The 14,643-nt window shown below is 48.2% G+C and overlaps 1 protein-coding gene across 2 annotated transcripts in view; it reads left to right on the plus strand.

Annotated features, from left to right (window-relative positions):
• eya (eya transcriptional coactivator and phosphatase 2) overlaps nt 1-14,643 on the plus strand; it is a 107,018-nt gene that overhangs the window by 81,188 nt on the left and 11,187 nt on the right. For both annotated transcript variants that reach the window (XM_050174740.3, XM_050174741.3), the window contains exons 11-13: nt 9,927-9,985; nt 11,766-12,059; nt 12,655-12,877. In XM_050174740.3, coding sequence (XP_050030697.1) covers nt 9,927-9,985; nt 11,766-12,059; nt 12,655-12,877 — 576 coding nt within the window. The remainder of the gene's footprint in view (nt 1-9,926; nt 9,986-11,765; nt 12,060-12,654; nt 12,878-14,643) is intronic.

Raw genomic sequence — 14,643 nt, forward strand, 5'->3', positions numbered from 1 at the left:
TCGTCTTAAATTTGATTGTTGTGACTGTCGCTGGTATCACGATTGCCGCCGCGGAGCTGTTTGGCAAGACAGATACATCAGTGTAGATATGTGTAGAATCACGGTAGTTTTCGTACAGAAATAATAGCGTGAGCGGTTTAAGGGCTGGTGATGATAGATCAGCTTTTTTCGTGATGCCATGTATTGTTTGATCTTTGGCTCAGCGAGGCACCATGGAGGAACCGAGGGTCTCGCAGCCGGAGTAAAACAAGTTAGCAATGATTCATCATGTGCGGTAATTGTTTGGCTGAAAGATGTGCGAGGTCTGTCCGCTGGTAGAGAGGCCAAGTGGTGACAAGGAGTCCTGGTTAGATGCCTTATATGGGTCCTGAGCACTTGAATTTCAATGTGGGTCTCCACAATGTGGTCTCTAGCCATTGCTATCGTAGCCGCTGTTGATGCACTCTGAGGCAGGCCTAGGCAGATCCGGAGCGCTTGAGCTTGAACACTTTGTATTGTACGTAGATTCGTTTTACCTGTGTTGGTTATTGGTGGCAAGCTGTATCGCAGAAAGCCTAGAAAAAGCACCCTGTACAGTTGTAACACGGCATTTGTCGACATTTCCCAAGTCTTGCCAGTGAAAAAACTTGAACAGGTGGCAGACGCCTGTCAACCGTTTTTTCACGTATGATGTGAGGGCTCCATGATAAGTCCCTGTCGATTATGACGCCTAGAAACTTGTGCGATCGGACATGTGGTATTATTCGGCCATTTATCATTACGCCGTAGTTTTTCATGGGTTTGCGCATAAACGCCACTAGTGCGCAGTTCTCGGAGGAAATTTCCAGGCCTCGATTACGGAGGTAGATAGCAGTTTGGGTGGCGGCTGTCTGAATTCTCGCTGGCAACTGTAGGCGCGTTACTGCAGACGTCCATATGCAGATGTCATCAGCGTATATTGATAACCTGACTGTACTTGGCACGTGCTCAAGGATAGCAATTAGAGTTAGATTAAATAACGAAGGGCTAAGTACACCGCCTTGGGGGGACGCCGCAGCAGCTATAATGCAGAGAAGTATGGCCTTCCTCGGTGCTTACAAAAAAAGGATTGCATGGAGACATGGCTCCGTATCCCTTGAAACATCCGACCACCCACTCCTACGTCTGTGAGAGCAGAGAGGATGGCTTCATGCGTAACGTTGTCATATGCCCCTTTGACGTCGATGAACAAAGAAGCGCAGAGACGCTTACGGCATTTCTCATGCTGAATGTAGGTGACCAGGTCGACGACGTTATCGATCGATGATCGACCACGTCGAAAGCCCGCCATGGCATCCGGGTAGGTATTGTGGTACTCCAAGTACCACTCCAGGCGTCCTAGGACCATCCTCTCCATTACTTTGCCTACACAGCTTGCCAAAGCGATAAGGAGATATGACGAGAGTTCCAACGGCGACTCGCCAGGCTTCAGCAGGGGAACAAGGCGACTTGTATTCCAGCTTATTGGTAGCGCACCATCTCTTCAAGATTCATTGTACAGTTCAAGGAGAGCACCTCTCGCTCGCTCACCCAGATGATACAGAGCTCGGTAGGAAATTCCATCAGGTCCTGACGCTGATGCACGGCCATGCAAAGCTAATGCTGCCTTGAGTTCATGGATTGAGAATGGTAGATCCATGCGGCGATCACCTGGTGGCGGACTCGAAGGCGTTGAAATGTTGGGAGGTGTGAGTTGGCCGGATAATCTGGTGCAGAAATCCTTTGCCATGTCAAGCTCCGGTCTCTTTTGAGAGAGGGCAAGAGCCTTGAATGGGAACCGCTGTACGGGGAGTGTCAGGAGACCGCGCACCGTTCTCCATAGTTGCGAGAAAGGCTTGCGTGGATCTAGCGAGTCACAGAAGGCAGTCCAACGTTGCGATTCGAGCTTGTCTAAGCGGCGCTGAATCTTCCTTTGCGTGCGCCTGGCGGTCCGTAGATCGTCCATTGTCTTCGCACGTCGGTATCTTCGTTCAGCACGTTGTCGGATTGCTCGAAGTCGTTCTAGTTCCATATGAAAATCCGTGAGTTTCGAAGAGCATGTGAGAGTGCGCATAGTGTCTTGTTCCGCGCTCTTGATTGCCTTTTCCAAGTCGAAAGATGGATTGGCGTCGCAGTGTTCTTCCATCACAGACTGAAATTTAGACCAGTCCACTGTTTGGATCGTATCTCGTATTTTGGAAGGGGACAATCCTCTGATCTTGACGTACGTGGGGATATAGTCGCTCCCGTGCGTCTGTATGTCTGCAAACCTCCCAACACGTCTGACAAGGCTTCGTGAGGCAAAAGCCAAGTCAAGACAGCTGCTCTATCTGGAGCCACGCAGAAACGTAGGGCTTCCATCATTCAGCAGCCAAAGTTCATTATTGGAGGCGAAAGACACCAGTGCTCTGCCTCGCGCGTTGACCTTCGAACTTCCCCAGAGTGTATGATGGGCGTTGAAATGTCCAATAATGACCCAGGGACCGGGAGTTGAGGAGAGGATGTCTCGCAGTCTTTTGTGACCAAATCGACTTGACGGAGATAGGTAGGCGCCCACAAAAGTAAACGTAAAATTCTTTTTCCTTACTGTTAGGCATATGTATATTGATTATCGTCGTTAGGTAGCACAGGCTGATGAATGTAAGTGAGGTCACGGCGAATGAACACCAGAACCTTACTGTTTTCACCAACAGTTAACGACATAAACGATTCGTATCCAGAAAGACTGATCGGGTTGGATAAATTCGGCTCGCAAATGACGATAATGGGAAACATACTGGCATACACGAAGCGACGGAAATCCGAAATGCGCGCTCTGAGTCTGCGGGCATTCCAGTGAAAAATAGGTGCTTGTCGGACCTCATCCCTGAAAGACAGTGGCTGGGGTGCCATAATCTATTCAAGGATCGCCAGCACCGGACTCAGAGCGTCCAGTACTTGAAGCGCACTTCTGGCAGACGGTGTGTGCATGTTGCTTAGCAACACGGGAATTACATTCATTAAAGACCTAATAAGTGCTATTACTTGCTCATCTGTTTTCCGCGACTCCTGGGATACAGAACCTTGCTGTACTGGGGGCGGCTTCTTCTGCGGCTCTTCTGCCGGTCGTGAACGCGGAAGTGGCGGCCATTCCTTTGTAGAGAGAGATCTGGCAGATTTCTCCCTTCCAACATGGGTGTTTGGGGTGCTTGAAACTTCCGCTGATGGTGCTGCTTGGCGAGTTGAGTTTTCTGGAAAAGTTTATATTCTCCGTCGTGAAGTCCTTCGACGATGACGTCGTCATCACCGCACTTTCACCGCGGCCTCTTTGTGGGTAGAGTTGTCTCTCACCATTTGTTTAAGAATGGTGATCTCTTTCTTGATCTGGGCACAGTCTTTGGAAGAGGCGCAGTGATCACTCTGATAGTTAGGGCACTTCAACGTGGTTGCGCTGCAGTTGTCTTCCGAGTGGGGTTCGGCGCATCGAGGGCACACGGCGGAATTTCTGCAAACACCCTTCACATGGCCAATCTTCTGACAATTGAAGCATTGCATTGGTCTTGGAATAAATGGTCGAACCTCGTGGCAAAAGTGGCCAACCTTCACGTAGGATGGAAGGCAGTCACCTTTGAACGTGATCCTCACACAACGTGTGTTACCGAGAGAGAGAGAGAGAGAGAGAGAGAGAGAGAGAGAGAGAAGAAGAATACAGGAAGGCAGGGATGTTAACCAGTCAATAGTCTGGTTGGCTACCCTACACTGGGGGATGGGAGAAGGGGAAGAGAAAGAAGGGAGAGAGAAGGTGTAGGTACGTGTACGGACAGCACTTCAGTTAAAGTCGCTCGAGCAAATCAGAAGTTCTGAGAAAACACAAAAGTGCCTTCACTGCCTTCTGAGCCGATGATCGGTCGGGACGGTGCTCTAATATTGTCTGTTCAATCAGAGGACGATCATCTAGTTTCCTCAATGTGTCGGACAAATACTGTCTTTGTGCTTGAAATTGAGGACAATGGCACAATAAGTGTTCAATGTTCTCCTCGCATCCGCAAAGGCGACCAACATCCACAATGACGTTGTGTTCATTTGCTGGTTTTATGAGAACTGGGAGGTCTGCGTTAGGTATCTCATTGTCAATGTCATAGATGGCTCCTGTTATTGTGGCAAAATTCACTGGCACGATGGAGCGGACCTTGATGTTACCGAGCTGCGTTACATGTTGTAGTATGTTCAGCGCGCTCGGGTTCATCACATCGATTGCCAGCATGTTTCGCCTAGCGTTTATCCTGATATCCTTGATCTCGTTCGGCACAGTGTTCTCTAGATATACGGAGAGTGTTTGCCTGTTGAGGACGCGTAGGTTGTCAGTGGCGTTCTGTGGCACAAGCAGGATGGAGTGAGGCCATCGTTGAGGTGCAGTTTTCACGGTGTTTGAGCTGGACGCCGAAGATCCGTTGAGAATTCTCTGTTTGGTCTTGTGGACAAGGCGAAGCTGTCTTGCGAGGACTCGTCACCTAATACGGAGTACAGCTCTGTGTCCTTGCTATCACTCGATGCATGTCCTCGCTTCCTCGAACCGATGTCCGCGGGTGAACGGGCACCATGAGGGCCCTCGGGGTGCTGTATATCCAACGCCGCGATGTAGGGGGTGGTAGACCCCACAAGTGCAGTGAGAAGTCCAGAAAAGCAAAGAGACGGCCGAGATGTGTTTCACAAGAGAAGCACTTCGTCTTCCCGTGAAACATAACAGAGAAACCACTCTGGTGCTCCGCTTCGTGCAACCTTTTCCGGCACTGCCCCTCTGTAGAATGTTGTGGCGATCCATCTCTCACTGCTTCGGATCACGGCGACTCAACCAGGCAGGGCTCCTCCTTTCCCCAGGGACGCGCACTGACGCCGACAATCGTGAGCCTACGCTCGTAGTATGAGGGATGCGCCTGTGCACGCAGACGGGCTCTTCGTATTCAGAGTTCCCTAAAGCGTCAGTTGGTAGTTGAGCGCTTATCCTTATCGCCGTCCCCTTCGAGCTACGCTCATAATGGACTCGAACCAACTCGTTAAAGTTTACTTTTAGGGGCGACACACTATATATCCAGCTATTAACCTTCAGGGGCAACACTTTCCTGTCAGTTCTGCAGCTTGTTGTGTAGCTTGAACTGCGGTAGCCATCATTATCGTCTTCTCTTAAGAAGCCTACAATTCCCCATAGTCCCCATTAAGAGTACCATCATATGATAATATGGCTTTTATTATATAGGTAGAATCTGTTAAATTCATATTGGGCTCTTGGGTATATACGGCTTATGGGAAACTTCTTTTTTCTAGCAATTAATTCTGTTTGACAGGTCGACCGGGTTAATAATACCAGCAGAAACAGGAGCGCAGGATAATTCCACCACCTAAAGCAATGACGACAACAGCAGCAACAAAGGTGGCAACAATGGCGCGCCTCGGTGTCTTACATTTCTGACGTTCACCTATCGCTGCCATCGGCTTATTGCTCTGGCGCATGGTGCGTTTTCTGCATAGGAAACTTCGTGAACGCTGTCTCTAATCCTACAGTAGGTGCATTTGATTCGCCTGTACTTTTTGGACTACTTCTCGAGGTGCTGCAATTCGTTACCCATTTCACGACATGACGGCATCCGTACGTTGCAATTCGTTTAACTCAGTGCAGGCTTTGTGCAGGACGAGTTCACAGGATTCCCTGTACTCGCCAGAGAGGTAGTGCAGCGTTCGTGTAGGAGGTGCTGTGCAGTTTCGCACGAGCAAGAACTGCCGCTGAACCGGCGGGAACTAGTTCACCTAGTGCAGTCTAGTTCATCCAGCGCAGTTCATCTAGAACTATTGCAGGTCAATTTTAATGGCCCTATTAAGAATGCGTGTTTCATCAGTTTATATGCGTGATACGAACATTGTTGTACAGCATTCTTGGTTCTACGTGATCACCAGCTATTGCCTAAGAATGTAAGGGACGCTTGTTTAAATATTGGACCGACTGCAGCTGCGGATTATATTAAAACGACCGACGATCGCGTTCGCAGCTATCATGTCTGATATTGTACTAGGTTCTTCATCTTGACTACAGCCACCGGTGACCTTAGTGACCGCGGCAAAAGTGGGCAGAAATGCCAACATATAATGTCTCTACTCAACAGTAAAGAACAATCTTGTGATGAGCAACGCCAAACACGTGTAGTGGTTAAGAGTGAAACCAACACGGGACCAGGTTTAAATATTTGACAAGTAACGAGACCAAGACACATTGAACATACCTTTCAATTCAAAAGCAAGACAAAAAATAAAAATGTCAGAAATGCACGAAATATTTCAGAATGAACACTTCTCAAAGCAACTGCGGTCTCTTTTTATTTTCCTCTTATTTTCTCGCTGTTGGTCTCCATAATAACACAACTGAACAACAGTTTCGACTATAGGGTGTATGAAGTCCCGTAATTCGAATAGCCTTATTATTATTATGTTATTATTAACAAATCGAATAGCCTTATTATTACGATTAAGAAATTGATATTCAATGTTTATGAACATTCGATTCTGACCTCACAGACGGGATAACAGCGGATATTAGAGCCTACAGAGATAACAATCTTTGTAAAGCCACTTGATGTGTCCGTTCTTAATGCAGGTTAACTGGAAGTAATAAATCCTTCTTGGACCCCGTGCCTCGACGGAGTACGTTTCACGAGGTGTTCTTGATGCCCATGGAGGCATCGTCTTCCAACCAAGCGTGCAGCATTAGTAAACTATTTCTGCAACAGATGCGTTCCTCATCGTTCCTCAATCAAAATAGTTCGTCAATCGCTTACCCGCAGGTTCGTTATCAAATAAGTTAAATATTGTTTTGCTTCATTGGGTGGACTTGACCATGTCGTCACCGCTCCGAAATAGCATGTTCGTATTATCTTTTAGAAATGAGGAACTGTCCCGCGTATGAATAGATTCAAATTTCTATTATTTGAACATCTCTCGAGCTGGAAATTACAGCAGAATCCGGCATGTTCATGGCTAAACTTCTTGTCGGTGTGTGAGCATGAAGATGAAGAAGAGAAACCTTGTGCGATGGTGACACGTGCTACGACCTCGTCTCATCCTGCCCCCTTTGTTTGTTTGGTGACTAGATGCGAAGACTATGGCCGCACGATTCGGCGCAATGGAGAGAGGAAGACATGCGCGCGTTCGTGGTAAGCTCGCGCTAAAAGCGACTGTTGCAGGTGGGCAACTTCACGGCATTATGCGCACTTTGGCGAAGCGCGCTTCCAGGAGGCTGAAACCGACGACGTGAAGTTAATTCTTTGCAACGACAGCTGCTACGGGTACTTTATCGAGATTTTGGGAAATCTTGAGCCATCACCTTCTGATTTTTTATTTGCATTTTCCTCCTTTCCTTTTCCTTTTTTGTGTGTCTATTTTCGGCGGTAATTAGAGCGCGCTCTCCGTCTCACAGGAATCCTGCTTTTGCGCATCGCTGGCGCAGAAAGCACCGAGAGCATTACTGCAGTACCGCAAGTAGACAGGTCTCTGCGACCGTTTATAGACTCGCTGCGCATCTTCACCTGCGTGCGCAACGAGTGCTCTTTCGTTCTTTCTCCTCTTTGCGACCCTGTATCCCCCTCATCCGCAGTGGAAGGTAGCAAACCAGACGTGGGTCTGGTTAACCTCCCTGCCTTTTCTCTCTCCCTTCTCTCTCACTCTCTGCGTTCGCATTTCTGATGCCTATATGTGCGCTGCAATCGGAGACCATGTTGTTAGAAAGACCTGCGACGTCGTCTTTTGCTGACGAGAACGATAGTCGCTCCAAGAATAACAGCGCTCAGGCTTTCCTTCGCCTGGGCTGTTTTAGCGGCTACATAGGTATGATCGTGAGCCGGCGCAAACGTCACCGCGTGATCTACACACCGCGCATGTTTGTATGCCGTACTTGGGGGTGGTGAGGGAGGTGCTTTTTAAAGAACTAAGAAAAAATGAGTCGAAAATGTGCCCTGAGAACGTCCGCTTCACCGGCTTAAACTGAACATTTACATGTTAAGGCTTGATTCAGGCGCGATAGCTTGAATACGTGGCTTTTATTCAAGCACAACGGGCTTTTTCTCAAATTCTGTGGCTGGCGACCCCTTCCTGATTCGTTGTTGCTAGTGACGAGTCGTGTGACCTGTACGGACGTTTTAAGAAGAAAGGGAATAGTAGCAATTCCATTTGTGGGAGTAACTGCATTTGCCATAATGGACAACATTTTAGAAAGTTTGGAGAACGTTCACTCCTATTGGGAACAAGTAGAGCAAGCGCACTCCTGCGGAGGACACAAGTCTTTGAAGTCTAGCATGGCCAGGCGAAATTGCGCCGCGTGGTCTCGGACGCCATGAAGGTATAGGTAAATGTTCACACAAAGAGGCTGCCAGCAGTCCGTTGTATTTAGGTGCAGATTATGCAGGGTTAAGCGTATAAAATTTGCCATTCCTTTAATATATGAACACAAAATTACAAGTCAGGCGAATCCTTGAAAGTTGGTTTTATAGTTAAAGAGGCAACGTGGCTGGTGATTGCGAGCAAATCTTGTCTCGGAAAGAATGCGTGTGGTCTATAGAATGCGCGCGTGCAGAAATCAGATTTTGAGCATTTGTCGACGATATACGCTTTCAGCGACAAATCAGAACGTTGACGTGCCTCTCTCCTGCGCAGTGACCCGTTGATGCTCGCAGGCGCAGTCACAAGTCACCGGGGTGTTTCGATGGAACAGTGGTGCAACAAGCGCCGTGATCCTGCATTACACCGTAATGTACTCGTACAAACCGCTCTGTGAGCCACAGCGGCCGCTTGATACCTCTTATATTGCTTAACTAGCGGCAGTGTCATTCTTACGATACTTCGACGTGGCTCGCAACCCGTTATCGCGCGTGCGCGTGAATCACATTTGCAAGTGCGCCGGCTCGCTCAAGCCGAGTCCTCCTCCGGTGCCTCGGGTATCTGACCGCCCTAACCTCGGCAGCGAGATGCGAGATTGCGTAACGCGGCACTGACGGCACAACCTTGCCTACCGAACGCGGAGGGAAACGCTAGCCGTTACGTAACAGGGCTGGAACGGGCATTCCGGTGGGCATCCGTCAGCAGAGCCAAGCAGCTAGCGCTCCGTTTGCGTCGCTTGGCTGACTTTGCCGGCAGCGTTTCGTGTTCGCTCTCCTTACTGAGTTTTGTTTTTGCCATTTTCTAGCGAAATTTTAGGAGGTGGCGTACAGAGAAGGACGAGGAAAGGAAAGATATAGCAAACACGTACAAAAAATATGGAGGGAAGGAAGGAAGAAAAACCGTGCGCCCCAAACATCGGCGGGCCGCCTAGAGCGGGATGTAAATGGCGGGAGATGCGGCGCGTGACGAAGGACGTTTTCGAGTTTCCCGGCGGCGAATTCGCGCGTGGGCCGGCGCGGCTGCTGATTTCTTTTCTTTCCTTTTTTTTTTTTGCGAGCGACGCGTGCCTCGTTTCCAATGGGTGCAAGAGACCGTGGTCTAGAAATTCGAGGATGAGAACCTACTCTTCGGGGATGAGAAAAAGGAAAAACGAGTGGTAAGAAGAAGGAAACGTTTATTTGTGGCGATGCTTTGTCCGCATGGCCAATGAATAGGAGGAAATGTTTATTGCTGAAGATTTCAGCCATAATCTTCCAATCAAAACGATGTGTTTCTCCTTAAAGCACGTTCTTGTTCATCTCAATGTCGTGGGTCGGAGCCCCTCGTCGGGCGCTGAGATGTGGGTGCAGGCACGCTGCTTCCCGTGCGCGTGATACGAAGCGGGACATGGACGAGGGATTGTCACTTTTTTTGTGTCTGTGTCGGCAACGGGCTACGTTTTCTGTTCAAGTGCCGGTTATGTGCACTTTGCTACTGGCCTTCCCAAACGTTGGAAATGACGTCGGACTCACTGGGCATTCTTATTTTCGCAGGACTGTGACCAGGCGCATATCGACGATGTGGCGTCGGACGACAATGGCCAGGACCTTAGGTAAATAGCGTCCTTGCTGAATCTATAGATTACGGCGAGGGTACGAAATTCGTCGCAAATATTTCTGTCGGAAGGCTAGTCAACCTGCTGCTCATATCGCGAAATGTCACCGTGGCCTGACGCTTACGAGGAGGAACGATAACTGTAATGTAAAATGTAATATGTTTGCTTTGCTGTTGATCAAATAAGAAGAACCTACATTATTTGGCAGCGCCGTTATCCCTTATTATCTCACGTTAACGGGTGCAAAAATTGAATTTGAACAGATGCTAATGCAAAAAAAAAAAAGAAAACAAGAGATCAGAACTTCTAAGCTCCCTCTTTAGGCATGCTAGCTCTCATCGACTTTTGTGAAGGCGGAGAACGCGAGAAGCTAAGTGATAACATTCTAAAACGAAAGTTCTACATTGGGTGTCGATCATGACTCATTACGAGGGTCTTCGTTGAACTTCACCTGTTAAGTTACAAGCCGTATTAGAACAGTGCCTGGCCCTTAAATTCATATTTGCTAGAAGCTGCAAGTGCTTGCATAATAGGAATAACAACAGAACGCCGGCCAAAATGGGATTGTCTAAAAGTTTTTAAACGTTTCGGCTTCCGCGTGGAAGCCGGAACGTATAAGAATTTTTAGACAATACCATTTTGGTCGGCGTTTTTTTGCTATTCCTATTATGCCGTTACTTCTCGACCAGACGAGATTTCGTTAAACTCTTGATTTTCTGCACATCCTTATTTGCAAGCAACTTACGATGGCGCCAAAAACTGGGATGCAGGTAATCTTTCGTTTGCTGAAAGCACATGTTGTGTTATATTATTAAATGGAAATACTTCCCATTAAGCTCATTCATATTTTCCCAGTGCACTCGATACATCAGTAAGTTACCTGCGTTGCTCATTATACTTAGATACGTTGAAGTGAAAATGAAAGAGCCGTCTGCGTAGAATAACTTACGTAACCCAGTTTTTATACTCCGAATTGATGCCTCAGCGTTTTGCCGTTCTGTTTAGCAATGACATATGCTTTTTTTCTTTCTTTCGGGCGTTATAGCTTCAATTCTTCAGCCCATCATTTCTCTCACCATATAGTTTTCCGCATTGGATGACGATGCCCATTGCTTGACCTATTGTTGTATGTCTTTGCCACGCAACAGTTGGAAGAAAGACTAATTTTCTCCAAGAATTATGAACCTATAGCAATGAAAAACTTTTTTTTTTGAGCAGAAATGTAGTATAAGTACATAAAAAATGTTCACAAACCATCGAAGATGATTGTTAAAGTAAGTGAAGCCTGCGCTTTTTTTAATCATACTGTGCTTGTCTCTGTGCTCTTTTCTTGTCTAGTTGAAGCACCCATGTTTTTCTGCGGATCTTGCACGGCTGCGCCTCACAGTCCCACGCACGCGTAAAGGGAAACGTGCGGCTGTGCGTGAACCCCGTTCGCAAACAGTAGTGCTGCGCAACATGCAAAGTTGCATGCTTCACTTGTGTCGGACAGAGAGAGAAAGGAGGTGGAGAGGCGTTTCTCATCCCCTTTTTCCGCATTCACTCTGCGAGTCCAACGAACGCTGCACCAAAACCCTGCGGGGTCCACAAAGAAAAGTTCGCTTAAAGAAAAAGAAATACCGCCTCCAACAGTCTCTTGACGTTTTTTTTTTTTTTTTCTATCGATATTTTAAAGTGCCAGACGCGCGAGACCGTTGTCTTGCTTTAGGGATTGATCGTAGAGACGACGCTCACGATGTCGATGACAATGGTGACACCATCGGTCGCTTCCTTGCAGCAACTACAACTTCGCGGCCGACGGCTTCCAAGCCGGCACCGGCGTCGGGACGTCGGGTGGCGCGGGCGGGCTGTGCCTCTCGTCTGGGGGCATGCGCGGCGGAGTGGACTGGATGCGCAAGCTGGCCTTCCGCTACCGGCGCATCAAGGACATCTACAACCAGTACCGCTCCAACGTGGCTGGCCTGCTGGGACCCAAGCGCGACCAATGGCTCCAGCTGCGAGGAGAGATCGAGGCCCACACCGACAGCTGGCTCACGCTCGCCATGAAATGCCTCTCCGTCATACACTCCAGGTACGCGACGCGGCGCTACAGAGGTCCAAGATTTCGTGGCAGTTGGCCTTTAAGGGATCATCGGGCGCTACCATAAACATTCCGAGACTGAAAGCCTTTATTATAGTCCTGCGGCTAAAACGACCGACATGTAAGTTTTAAGAAATCATGAAGTTTTCCGCGTCAAAGCCAATATCTGATTATGAGGCACGCCGTAATGAGGGATCCCGGAATAATTTGGACCACCTGTGATTCCTTAATGCGCACCTAAATCTAAGCACACGGGTGTTTTTCTATTTCGCCCCCATCGTAATGGGGCCGCCGTGGCCGCGATTTGAACCTGCGATCTCGTGCTTAGCAGCCCAGCCCCATACCCACTAAGCAACCACGGCGGGATCTGTTTTGTCCATGCGTCCCTGTCTCTCATTTCTACATCTTTGTTCTAAAGTGACTTTGCTTAGTCTGTCTTTTTGCATCAACCGGGGCAATCGCTACGTGTGTGTTCGTGCCACAATTTTCGATGCAACAAAGCAGCAACAAGACGGCCTTATAGGTCGTGCTAATTTGGAAACGAGACACGCGGTCTGCTCACGTCACTGGTCTGTTCTCCTCGCAGGTCGACGTGCGCCAACGTGCTGGTGACGACGACGCAGCTGGTGCCCGCGCTGGCCAAGGTGTTGCTGTACGGCCTGGGCGGCGTGTTCCCCATCGAGAGCGTCTACAGCGCCACCAAGATCGGCAAGGAGTCGTGCTTCGAGCGCATCGTGGCCCGCTTCGGCAAGAAGTGCACCTACGTGGTCGTCGGAGACGGAAAGGACGAAGAGGCGGCCGCCAAACAGGTTAACCTAATCCTATGTACTCCGGACCCCTACGTGTGGTAGTTCGTGCATGTACCCAGGAACGTTAAGGTCAGAAAATAAATGAAGACGCTATGAATGAAGAGCTCCCTTTGGAGCAGTATGGACGTTTAAGACTTGTAATTTTAAAAGCGAAGCTTTTATTTGCGAGCCTCGCCGCGTTTTGTGACCGTGGCTGCGGCCTGGCTGTTATCTTGCCGAATAGGCCAACCAATCACAGCGGAGCACGTGTGACGCTGGGTTCCTTCAGCCACCACCAGATGGAGTTCGCTTCCGCGCATCCGTGTTAGGGAAAGAAAAAAAAGAAAGTCGCGCGTCCGCGGCATTTTTATGCACTCACACAACTCGTGGGATCTGTTAAATTTTTATTGTTTTATGTCAGGAGCAAGCCCTCTAAATTCTAAAAAATATGCTTTCAAGCATTACATCGCCATAAGTTATTAACTATAATACTCGTTACTGTAAACCAGGAGCTGGATGCGGATACCCAGAAGCTTCAGTGACCAAAAATAAATAAATACGCTTTAAAGAAAGAGCTACCATTAAAATGAGTACTGATATTACATTTTCAACATAGCAGTGTTTCTTTCTTTTTCTTTCTTTTGCTTAATGAAGACACCATCTGCACTCTGCACACGTACCATTTTGGCCACCCTCGCACTCATACCATCACCTTTTCAGGCTCATTCTTTTTTCGCGTAGCAACAGAGTGGAACCACCTGCCCCACCAAATTTCCACCATAACCTGTACACCTACATTCATGCAAAAACTAACAGACCATTTTTCAGAATAAAAAGTACGGGACATGCTATTCACATTCTATACTTGTGCTATCCATGTATGTACTTGATGAAATCATGTACCCACTTCATTCACGTGTGTTGCATTTAAAGATTGTGTTACCTCTTACCTTAAGAAGAAACACTGGCAAGCGTCAGAGGACCCTGAATAGTTTTCTGAGACGCTGTCAAGGATCCCCGACCATCATTTAGCCTCCCTATCAGCCCAGAGACCTCAAGCGACCTTTTCAAGAGTGATTAGCGTTCATCAAGAGTGCATACCGTCCTCTTATACACCGGCGGCGAAGCCTTCATCTCCCCTGTGGTGCTTGTGACCGCCTCAAGTGAATTTTGCTATTCCCGGAATCACAAAGAAGGCCAATCATCCATCGCCTGTTCTGAAGGAACTGACGCTCATATTACTGCACCAGACGCATCATGACCGCATACATATATATACCGATGGTTCGACCTCACCTACCAGCTCAACTGCTGCTTTCGTCGTTCCAGCTAAGCAGGTTTTCAGATTCAGATTCAGATTAGATTCAGATTAGATTCAAATTGTCTCACATGACTACATCTACGTCGGCAGAATTTGCAGCTCTCCATGCCGCTATGACGTACGTCACTGAAGAGCTGACAGAGAAATGAATCGTATTTTGTGACTCTAAGGCAGCTCTTCACTGTATCAAGTCTGCATTACATCACAGAACTTACGAGTAGATGATATCTGACCTCAGGGAAGTGCACCACCATGCTCTGGAAAGAGGGCACAACACTATCTTTCAATGCATTCCAGCTCACTGTGGCATCGTCGGCAACAGCCTTGCTGATAAGGCTTCCCGGTATGCCCACGAAGACACCCAGACGCGTCCAACACCTTTGGCGAGGTGGGAACTTCGCCTACTTGCACGCAAAAAGTCACAAGATCTCTGGAGTTCAAGTGCCTTCAATTGTCGATTACATAA

Source organism: Dermacentor andersoni, chromosome 9 (assembly GCF_023375885.2).
Source record: "Dermacentor andersoni chromosome 9, qqDerAnde1_hic_scaffold, whole genome shotgun sequence".
Taxonomy (NCBI): domain Eukaryota; kingdom Metazoa; phylum Arthropoda; class Arachnida; order Ixodida; family Ixodidae; genus Dermacentor; species Dermacentor andersoni.